Consider the following 11357-nt stretch of genomic DNA (forward strand, 5'->3'; position numbering starts at 1 on the left):
GGGCCTGAAGTTACCAAGCAGGAGATTGGTGGCCCAGCCCAGACTTCAGCCGTCTACTGAAAATAGCATCTCATTCCAGTAGCTCTTTCTGGTCCTTCATTTCTATCTTTTCACAGTGAGGACATGCTGATCTAACTTTCTCTGCCTTCTCCCCCAATGCAAGTAAAAACCAAAACTGCTTACTGTTTCATTTTTCTTTAATTCAACGAACAGGTTTTGACTGGACTCTTGTAGTGTCAGCTGGCTATCTCTATGTAGGTTTTGTAATGTTGAATTGTAAACATGTCTTTAGCAAGTTTCTTACCTGGGAGAGACCTGTACTTTTTGGGCTCAGGGGATATCACCAGGGCAACACTGGCACACAACACCACTCATGTGAGTTTCTTAGCTTGGTGGTTTCTAGAAAACCTTGGTGCTATGTATTTGAACTTTAGATGATATGTGGGCAAACCTGAGGTTATAGGTCTTTAAGGTAGATGTTTTAGTTTTCATCCTGAGCCCAATCTGGGCAAACATTTTCATGTCTATGTCTATCTGCACACAATCTCTTTATATATATATATAAAGATTTATTTATTGTTATTAGAAAGATTTACAGAGAGGAGGAGAAGCAGAGAGGAAGATCTTCTGTCCACTGGTTCACTCCCCAAGTAGCTGCAATGGCTGGAGCCAAGCCAATCTGAAGCCAGGAGCCAGGAACCTGCTCCAGGTCTCACACGTGGGTTCAGGGTCCCAAGGCTTTGGGCCATCCTCTACTGCTTTCCCAGGCCCAAGCAAGGAGCTGGATGGGAAGTACAGCAGCTGGGACATGGACTGGTACCTATATGAGATCCCAGCACATACAAGACGAGGACATTAGCCACTAGGCTAGCACTCTGGGTCTACACAGTCTCTATCTAAAGTATACACATTCACACACACTAAAGGCAGAGGTAGGGAGATAGGGATAGAGAAAAAAAAAGAGAAAGAGAGATGGAGAGATATATCAAGCTTCCATCCACGGGTTCACTCCCCAAATGGCTGTAGGGGCCTAGCCAGACCAAAGCTGGGAACTTTATATGGTCTCCCATGTGGTTGTAGGAGCCCCCAAAATTTGGACCATCAGAAGTGAAGCAACCAGAACTTGAATCAGTGGCCCAGTTAGACGCTGGCCCTAGCAATACTCTCTTTTCTTTGAGATTGTAACCCTGCTAGGGTCTTGGTGGGGTTTTCGTTGTTTGTTTTTGTTTTTACTGAAGAGAGATTCACAAAGAGGAGAGACGGATCTTCCGTACACTGGTTGACTCCCTGAATGGCTGCAATGGCCAGAGTTGAACTGACTGAAGCCTGAAGCCTGAAGCCAGGAGCTCTCACATGGGTGCTGGGGCCCAAGGACTTGGGCTATCCTGCAGTACTTTCCCAGGACATAAGCAGGGCCTTGGATGAGATAAGCCAGGATATGAACCAGTGTTCATATGGCACACTGGCACTTAAAGGTGGAAGATTAGTCTGTTGAACCATGGTACTGGTCCCTGGGGTCTTGATGTTATAAATAGGGTCCCAGGTTCTACCTCCCAAGGTACTATCTTTTGTTCCCAAAAGGATATGTGAACCTTGGCCTCAAGTCCAGTGCCTTCTGGGATGCTAAAACATCACCTGCTGCTCTGGCTTTTAGCACCTTATGCCTTTGGGCCCCAGGGGCCTTGCCTTCCTTATTGTAAGCTCAGCTTATTTGTTTTATTTCATTTAGCATTTCTAGATGTTTTATGAAGGGAGGGTTCTCTGATTGCCTCCCTAACTGTGACCAAGTTGCTGGGTAGAAGCTAGAGATACAGGCAAGAACAGGGGCTAGCAGAGTCACAGATAACAGCTGGGTAGCATGGCAGGCGTCAGGGCCTAGGAGCACGATGAGCCCTATGGATCCTGCCCTTCTCCTGGTGATGTGAAAAGCCAAACCACGCATTTTGTTTGCTCAGTGAGTATTGATTCTGGAGTTTCTTTGCTTTTGCTCCTTCTGTAGGCCTTTCCTGAGTGCCTCCATGACCAGACACCATCCTGGACTGTCACCTAAACTGTCACCTTTAATTCCAACAGTACTGTCAGAGCAGAGGTTTTAATCCTCATTTTCCAGATGAGCCATCTGGGGCTAGGGAGATGATTAAATTTGCTCAAGCTATGAGGCCTGTGTCAGACCACCGTGAGACTTGGGTGTTCTGAGCTGAGCGTGGTCCGTCCTATGTCTGCTCCTTCACAGTGAAGGACTGTCCCGTGGTGGTGGGTGTGTCTCTTGTTTTCATGTTTCCTGTTTTGGCAGGCTGGGGGGAGGTAGGGTGTCCTTGACAGCTGCGCTGGGCCCAAGGTCCCAGGGAATCTCATGTCTGTGTTTGTGACTGCCCTCTCTCCTTCCCTGCTGCAGGAAGGCTATCTAACAAACCCGAGAAGCCTCTGGGAAGACTACCCGCATGTGTACCTCCCGTGAGTATGATTGGTCGTGATGGGGACCCTAGTGGAAGCATGTGAGTCCGCTGGCTTCTCATCCTAAGGATGACCAGATCACCATGGGGCCAGCTGGGCTGAGGCCCTGAACTGTAGCCATTTAGGGTAGATCATGCAGACTCGAGACTCATCTGGGAACCACTTGCTCCCAGTGTTCTTGTCCCCCAGTATGTGTCACCTGCACTAGCTCCAGCCACAGGGTAACCTCCCTGGGCAATAGATGCAGGAGCAGAGCTGCCCCAGGCACATCTCTGGGGTTTGTGCCTTCTTGGTGCCACATGGACATTCACGGCTTGCTTCCCCTGGCAGATGTTCCATTGCATGTAGTTTCCCCTGCTTCTCTCTCAGTGCCACCAAAGAGGCCAGGAGGGGAACACCTGAGCCTATTCCCCGCAGGAGGCCACCGCTTTGGGAGCACCATGAGCAGAGGGTGTTAGAGATAAATCAGTTCTTCCCTTGCTTTGAGAGTCAACCAGCGAGTGGCATCTCCTGCAAGCACCGTCTCATCCATATTGCTCTGTAGTCAGTTCCTGTTGCTGCCTGCCTTTTTCTGGTCTGGGGAACCCTCCTCTTCCTCTGCATTCCAGAAGTTGTTTTCTTGGTTGGAGACTTTCTGTGCTGCATATGCCGGCCCCTCACAGCCAGTCCTGGCCACTCCTTCCCTGCTGTGCTTGGCAAGCCCCCTAGGCAGCATTTTTCTCTCTCCTGTCCATTGACCTGCTCCACTTATCTGCAGCTTCCAGGTGAAGTTTTTCTACCTGTGCCAACTGGCCTATTGGCTGCATGCAGTCCCTGAGCTGTACTTCCAGAAGGTACGCAAGGTGAGTACTACCTGCCCACTCAGAGGCTTCCATCCGTTTATCCTGGAACCTGCTAGAAACCCAGGGAGTTGGCTGGCCTGGCGAAGGTCTTGGGGGTGGAATGGAGTGCTGAGCAGCACCTACAGTCACACCAGGAGAGGAAGCCACCATTGCCAGCTTCTGGCCTGCCCTCTGCGCTAGACCTGTGACTTCGATCCTGAGATTGAATGAGGAGGGATTTTGCCCTTCCCCCCAGTCTTTACAAGTTCTGTTGTCATTTTAACGATTTCCCTAAGACCCCTTCCCACTCTCGACCTCTTAATCAAACCTTGCCCTCTGACTCTGGACCCAAAGCTGCTGTGGCTGCCGCCTCATCCTTGGGCTTTGTAGGAGCACAGAGCATGGGGCTCCGGCGTGACATGGGCCTGAGTTAGAGCAGTCCTGGCCCAGGGGCAGAAAGTGGGCCAGGGTCTTCCCCCACCCCGCACCCTCCTGCACTTACCCCATCTTCTGTGTTTTCATTTATGAAGTGAGCAAATTTACCCTCATTTTTCATTTCCAGGAGGAAATTCCCCGCCAGCTGCAATACATTTGCCTGTATCTGGTCCACATAGCTGGAGCATACCTCTTAAAGTGAGTGAGTGCCTGCCATCAGCCAGATTCCCCTCTCCCTACATGTGACCTTACTTCTGTTTACACAGTTGCTCAGCTGGCGTTTGCGTAGCACCGTCTGGGTGGCAGGTCTCGTAGTTCATACTTGGGAAGACAGAGGTGGATAATGAGAGATTCTGTTACCTTCACTAGTTTATTCTCTGCAGAAGGGAGAGACAGTTACAGATGCACTTGAGGACTGTAAGTGCTATGACAGAGTCTATATATAATTTGCTAGGGGGACCCAGGAGGGGGTAGCTTTTGCCCTGGAACCATGGTTTTTCAGGTTGAAGGCAGCCTTCTAGTATTGAAGGACCTGGGCCCTGCCTGGAGTGTCCACGAGCTGCTCCGGCTTGCTGCCCTGAAACGCCTTCCCCTTAGGTTTGTTATCAGAGAGAAGTGCCAGGAGTCTGCTACAGCGTTTGGTCTTGGTGTAAGAGTCCTAGTGATAACCCAACTCTATCACTGAGACATTAGACTCTCCTGAGCTTCCTCTGTGCTAAGCAAGAGTCCTGTGTACTTTTCTGGGCTGGTGTCTTGAGAGCTTTTGTGAAGGCACCTAGAGATCTTAGGAACCATCAACTCCTAGGTCAGGGGTGGAAAAGGTCCAGGGTTGGCACTGTGGCGTAGCATGTTAAACTACCGCCTACAGCATCCTTACCGCTTATGGGCACCAGCTTGAGTGCTGGCTGCTCCACTTCTGATCCAGCTCCCAACTAATGGCCTGGGAAGCAGCAGAAAATGAGCCAAGTCCTTGGGCTGCTTCACTCAGCATAAGAGACCTGGATAAGGCTCTTGGCCCCGGGCTACAACCTAGCCTAGCCCCAGTCATTGCGTCCATTTGGGAGAGTGAGCTAGTAGACGGAAAATCTTTCTCTTGTCTCTGTAACTCTGCCTTTCAAATAAATAAATCTTTTAAGAACGTAAAAAAGAGAAATGTCTGACCTAGGGGCTGTAGAAATCCTGCCTGCAGAATCATGGGACTTGGCCCTATCAATGTAGCCGAAGGCAGAACTTGAAATTCAATAAATCTGTATATAATAGGATAATTTTTCTAAGTTGATAATTTTATTCAGCTTGTAAATGATGTCATAAACATCCTAATAGTCCTTGGCAGAAATAAAAAGCTCCCTGCCCTTGATCTAAGTTCTCTTTGCAGGCCGGCTGTGACATTCCCCCAGCAGCATCTTTTGTTGAGTGGTCCTCTGAGGGAATGGGGCTGTAGGTGCCTGCCTGCTATGGGGCTACAGCTCACGTGACACCTGCAGAGTGGGTCTAAGGAAGTCCGGCGGGCTGTGGGAAGGAACAGGGAAGTAGGTACAGGCAGCACCACATGGAACAAGGCCTTCCCTCCCCTCCCCTGAGCCGTTAAAACGTGGGTAAGAAAGTTAGACCATAGAAACCCTCCGTTTTTCCACATGTAGAGCTCAGCATGCTTGTTCTGAGTACCTTCTGGGTACTTGTTGCCAGATGAGATGATGATGATGGTGATGACGAATGCAAAATGCTAAGCCTTGTGATGCATCTGGGCCAGATTCACTGTGGGAGCAGACAGCAAGGCGTGCTGACCCACCAGGTAAAAGGCGAGGGTGTCAGTTAGAAAGAATTCCTGAAAGTGTGCCTGCAAAAGTCTTCGAGGTTGAGAAGGGGTCTGCCAGGGCGAAGTGGGGACAGAAAGCAGAGCCTGAGCCTGGGGCAGCCTGAGCAGAGATGGGCATGCTGGGAGACGGCTTCTGCTATACAGTGTGCACAGACAAGCAACAGACTCATCTTTTCCTCCAGCCTCAGCCGCCTGGGTCTGATCCTGCTGCTCCTGCAGTACTCAACCGAGTTCCTCTTCCACATGGCTCGGCTCTTCTACTTTGCAGATGAAAACAACGAGAAGCTGTAAGCAGGGTTGCAGTGGGGCTGATCGGCTTACAGGCCTTGGTGGGCACCAGGTGATGGGAGGATCCCACTCGGGGTGGGTAACCCTCGCCAACAGCTGCCCCCGTAGGAGCATCTGATCCTAGGCCTCTGTCCCTCCAACCCCTTACTGGACTCCTCTGCCACCTGGGATTGCATCTAGAGAAGTGGATCAAGGTGTTACTAACAGGGCCCCTTTTCTGCTTCCTTGAGCAGGTTTAGTGCCTGGGCTGCTGTGTTTGGGGTCACTCGCCTCTTCATCCTCACCCTCGCTGTGCTTGCCATTGGCTTTGGACTGGCTCGCATGGAAAACCAGGCGTTTGACCCTGAGAAAGGGAACTTCAACACCTTGCTTTGCAGGTGAGTGGGGCCTAAGGAGATGTCAGGAACCTCTTGAACTGGACACAACTAATCCAGAAAGTCGATCAGCACTATGTTTCTTTAAGTACACAGATCCCCCAATGGTGTCTTGGCCAGGGTTTCTCTGCTTTTTTTTTTTAATCCAAAGATTTATTTATTTTTATTGGTAAAGCAGGTTTACAGAGGAGAAAAGCATATTCCATTCACTAATGTACTTATTCCCCAAATGATTGCAATGGTCAGAGCTGAGCTGATCTGAAGCCAAGAGCCAGGAGCTTTTTCTGGGTCTCCCATGTGGGACCCAAAGGCTTTGGGCCATCTGCTGCTACTTTCTCAGACCACAAGCAGGGAGCTGGATGGGAAGTAGAACAGCCAGGATGTGAACTGGCATCCATATAGGATCCCAGTGCTTGGAGGAGGATTAGCCAATTGAGCCATCATACTGGGCCCTGTGTTGTTTTTTTTTTTTTTTTTTAAACACATTTGTCTTTTTTAAGTTTTTCCCCTCATTTTATTTGAAAGAGACACAAAGTCACAGGCAGATCTCCCATGCACTGGTTTATTGCCGAAATGCTCTCCATTAACCAGAGCTGGGCCAGGCTGCAGCCAAGTGCCTGAAACTCCCAAAAGGTCTCCCACAGGGATGGCAGGGATCTAGGTACTTGAGCCATTGTCTGTTGCCATCCTCCACCCCCACTGCTAAAGGATGTACGTAAACAGGAAACTAGAATCAGGAGCAGAGATAAGACTCAAACCCAGGCATTCCTGTGTCGGCACCTTCACTGCTCCGCTGAATACCAGCCCCTTGCCTTTAAGTGGTATGCTGAATGGGAAGCTGTTCTGGAATTGCTTCTGCTACTGTTACTGCATAATTCAGTTCATTTGAGGCCTGCTCATGTAGTTGCAGCCTATGCCAGTCTTGCTCTGTGCTATGGGTCCAAAAGACACATGGCCACAGGTCCTCCATTGTGGAGCTGGACTTGACCCTGGCCCCTCCACCTTTCTTATTTCCCTGACCCCGTCGCTGCACCCACCCTGACATGTGCGCCAGCAGAAATAGACTGAAGCACAAACTTCTTGGTGCTGGGCAGTGCTGGCAGGAAGGGAACTGCAGGGTCCTGCCCTGTGCCTGAGGCTGTGGGCCAGAGTTCCTCCCTTGAACCCACCTCTTCTCTCCACCCCCAACAGGCTGTGCGTGTTGCTGCTGGTGTGTGCCGCCCAGGCCTGGCTCATGTGGCGTTTCATCCACTCCCAGCTGCGGCACTGGCGGGAATACTGGAACGAGCAGAATGCCAAGCGGAGAGTGCCAGCTGCCTCTAGACTACCAGCCAGGCTCCTGAAGAGGGAATCCGGTGAGTGCCAGGGCTCCAGCTTGTGTGAGGTGGGTGTGGAGGAGCCAGGCCCAGCTCCTGGGCTCCTCGTGCAATCTGCAGACCAGTCCTGCCTGCTCTTCCTTTCTGACTGCTTCCCTGAGGCCTGGGATTCCTCCTTGACTGGCACGTGGCTGGGTGCCGGCCAGGAACAGTGTGGGTGGAGCTGCTTTGGGGCAGTATGGTGCTGGCTGCAAAGCTCTGGCGGGAAGTTTGCCCTCGGGGTGGCTTCTGGGTCCCTGCCAAGTGCCGCCGCCACCACCGCCCCTGCATCCGTGTATACTGTGCAGTGGCTCTGTCCTCACCTGCCCTTTGTCTCCCAGGCTGCTGGCTCCTCCTATGTCTTCAGGCATGACTCAGAGTGACACCATGCTAAGTGGGCGGCACGAGTGGGACATCCACTTCTCCATTGGCCCCTGCACTGCCTACCCTGCACTTTCTGCATAGCCCGGAGGTCTGTCTGCACCAGGCTCTGTTTTCTGAACTGCCTGCTTTTCTCTGACAGCCACCTGCCTGCTTGGCAAGGGCTCAGGTGTGCTTAAAGCTGGGTGCAGAGCTCTGGCTCAGGCGTGCAGCTTAAAGCTGGGTGCAGAGCTCTGGCTCAGGTGTGCAGCTAGGTGGGGAGCATACAGCCCAACAGTCGGGAAGTCTGGGGTGTGAGGTGGCTACACGTGCATGCACCTCCTCAACTTTCAGCAAGTACATGCAGCTTCGGAAAGATGGTAGTTTTTCTGCCAGCGGCATGTCAGGGGCATGAGTAAGGCCTGATGGCTGCAGTCTCCCTTACCCTCCTCCCCGCTCTGGCCACCATCCTGGGAATTGCTGCTGCCATGAGTTGGTGTCCTGTAGGGGCCTCAGGCTAGTGGGGATGGACAGGCCTCTCCTGCCCATGTGACAACCCAGGCCTTCACGGGCCTTCAGGCCTGACACCTCAGACAGGGCCACTTCTCCAAGGCACGGGAGAAAGCCGGAAACCGCTGGCTGCTTGCTGTCAGTTGGCTTCTATTGGCCATGGGAGCCCCAGCCCAATGTGTAAGTGACAAATCCATGTGCGCACTCCTGCCCTTGTCTGCTTCAGGCCCATCAGAAACCTCTCTCTCTCTCTCATTCCACGACCCAGGGTACCATGAAAATGGAGTGGTGAAAGCAGAGAACGGAACCTCCCCACGGACTAAGAAACTCAAGTCTCCCTGAGGCCAAAGTGCGGAGCTCGGGCATGCTTGCGCTGGGGGCCCAGCAGCGGGGTGGCAGGGGCCCAGCCCCTCGGCCTCTGCCTTCCTGCTCGCCATGCCCTTTCTCACGCAGCAGAGGCTTGTCTTTAATGGAGGGCATTCTCCTTCTGGCTTCTCAGCTTTCTCCAGCTTCACAAACCCCTTTCAATAAAGCCAAAAATCTTCTTCTTTCTCTCCCTCCAACCCCCTCTACTCCGGGGAGGCAGGTTGGGTTTTCCCAGAGGTTGTCTTTCAGCCTCTTCTTGGCTTGTCCTCCATGACTGCTGCCTTCTCTTTTCGTCTCTCTCTTTGTCTCACCTCTGCGTGTAGTTTTTCTGTGCTGTTTCCAGTGGGAGGGAGTTAAGACTGTGGTCCTAGGCTTCTCAATCTGGGGGCCCCGGGAAGCTCTGCACCCACGAGCCTCTGCCTCGGGCTGCCAGCATGCCCCTCGGCTGGTCCTTGTGTGGGCAGGCAAGGAGAGGAGAGACCAGTCCTGCCCGGATCATCATCTCTTGGGTGCTGATGAACTAATGAGATGCATGATTCCAACTCTGCACGAGGCATTGCGAGGCATAGCAGCCAGTGCTAGTCAGAAACGCCAAGGCCTTTGTCTTTGGAATGTGACAACTCAGTCCAGATGGATGGCTGTCCACTCTGCTGGTCCCCTGACTCAAAAGAGTGGCTGGCTTTGAACTGAAAAAAACAGCCTGCCCGTCGCTGTTCCGAGCCAGAGCAGAGCACGCCAGTGGCAGCAGCGCCTTCTGCAAGAGGGAGCAGCAGCAGAAGCGACAGCACCATCAACCTCGGCCTTTGGGCCCCCAGCCGCAGCGGCTTCTTCACCAGCATTCAAAACCAAACCAAACAGCTCTTCACAAACCCACCCTGGACACGTTGGTCTACACGCCAGGACCAGCCCACCTGTCCCAGGCTAGGCTTGCTCTCTGTATTTCATCTCCCCGGCTGCAGAAGCACAAAGCCTCCAGGATACCAGCCCCACCCCAGTTCCCTTGTGCCCCTGGGAGAGCCAGCTGTGACCTCCCTCACCGCATGTTGAATCGTTGTCACTCGTAGGTGCAGCACAAAACCTGGACTGGCTCAGACTCGCTCTTTGGGGTGAATGAGCGGGCATAGCTGCATGCTGGGCATCTTCTGCCCGGGGCCTCTCCGTGTTCTTTCCCTCCCCCCGCCCCCATGACAAGGCTTGCAAGTCCTCATGGTGGCTTGTGAGGACTTCTGGAAGAGGGGATGGTCTTGGCCAGGTCCTCCTAAAGGGCTCCTGGTCTGTGCTGAGGCAAAGGGATCTTTCTTGGCAGGCGCAGGATTGTTTACATGATCGATACATGGCTCTGATTTTCGAGATCACAGCAGAAACCAGACCTTGTGTTTTAATCCAGAAATGGGGGGAGGTGGGTCTTTTCAGCAAAGCACTTCTCTTGAACAAGTCATCTGTATTATAGCTAGATTACAATGGCTAGTCACTGAGGGCCACCATTGGAGACCTTTGTGTCCAGGGTAGAGTTGTAGAAATGGAAAGAGCTACCCTGGGCTGCGTTTAAGTTTGCAAGGAAAGGTAGGTGATATTTTGGCAGTTAGGCTTTCCTCCCATCCCTCTCACCTTTTCAGATCTGAAAGACCCTCGGCATTTCTCTCAGTCCTGCTGTAGTGTCTCTGAGTTCCTGGGAACTGCCAGTGGAGGGCGAGCGCAGCCAGCAGCCTCCCCATCCTGAGTCCTGGGAGGTGCCTTGCCAGCTTCCTGCAGCAGTTCCCTGCCACCACCACTGCTCCAGAGGACTGCAGTGTCTTCATCAAGCACGCGTGGCAGTGCTGGCGACATACTGGGTGCTGGGAAGGCAGGGGCTGTGCTCTCCAGCTGCCTCTCTTGCTGTCTTGGGTTCTAGAGCCAATGTGGTTTTGTGTTCCCGTAGTTTCCTTCAGGCTTCCAGCTGTGCCCATAGACTATGCCTTGAACCTGGCCTCACCTGATGGCAGTTGAGCTTAACTTGGGCTCTGTTTTCTACAGGGCAGGGCTTCTGTTCATTAGAAGTTAGTAAAATCTTTTCTGTTAAACAAACAAATCCTCGGAGTATGAATAAGATTGGCATCTCTCTAGCCTGAACTTGGTTCATGTTCATGGGGTTGGAGAGTAATAGAGCACTTTTTCCATCCTCTCTGCCAGCCCCCTTCCCCTGGCTTCCCTGGGACATTGATGTCATGGCAGGGTCAAGTCTTTGGCAGGTTGACACAATTGTCTTGCAGGAGCTCATATAGTTCCTCCCCCCACTGGGAGCCCATTGGGCTAACCTGTCTTAATTTGGCAATTTTGTATACTCTATCCTGTCCTCAAAGTACCTAGGTATGAGGGAAGGCCCTGCCAGACACTTCCAAGTTTGAGAGGTTGCCCCAGTACCATCTTCCAAGAGCAGAAGATGCTCATCTACCTCAGTACCTGTTGCCTCTGACATCCCTGGCTGGCATCCATGTGTGGGGAGGCCAGCACCTGGCAGTGGGAGGGGAAAAGGGATGGTGCTGATCAACAGGAGTGGGGGGTTCCCTGGGGTTGATGCCCCTCCATGGTGTGCCTGGAG

At 52.4% G+C, this 11357-nt stretch overlaps 1 protein-coding gene across 2 annotated transcripts in view; it reads left to right on the forward strand.

Annotated features, from left to right (window-relative positions):
* Positions 1 to 11357, forward strand: part of TRAM2 (translocation associated membrane protein 2) — an 82638-nt gene extending 71281 nt beyond the window's left edge. Inside the window, exons 5-11 of one of the 2 annotated variants that reach the window (XM_058662224.1) lie at positions 2396 to 2454; positions 3212 to 3296; positions 3838 to 3908; positions 5709 to 5813; positions 6048 to 6191; positions 7380 to 7543; positions 8682 to 11357. In XM_058662224.1, coding sequence (XP_058518207.1) covers positions 2396 to 2454; positions 3212 to 3296; positions 3838 to 3908; positions 5709 to 5813; positions 6048 to 6191; positions 7380 to 7543; positions 8682 to 8755 — 702 coding nt within the window. In that variant the 3' untranslated portion in view covers positions 8756 to 11357. The remainder of the gene's footprint in view (positions 1 to 2395; positions 2455 to 3211; positions 3297 to 3837; positions 3909 to 5708; positions 5814 to 6047; positions 6192 to 7379; positions 7544 to 8681) is intronic. The other variant, XM_004590439.4, reaches the window with a different exon arrangement.

This window comes from Ochotona princeps, chromosome 1 (genome assembly GCF_030435755.1).
Source record: "Ochotona princeps isolate mOchPri1 chromosome 1, mOchPri1.hap1, whole genome shotgun sequence".
Lineage (NCBI taxonomy): Eukaryota > Metazoa > Chordata > Mammalia > Lagomorpha > Ochotonidae > Ochotona > Ochotona princeps.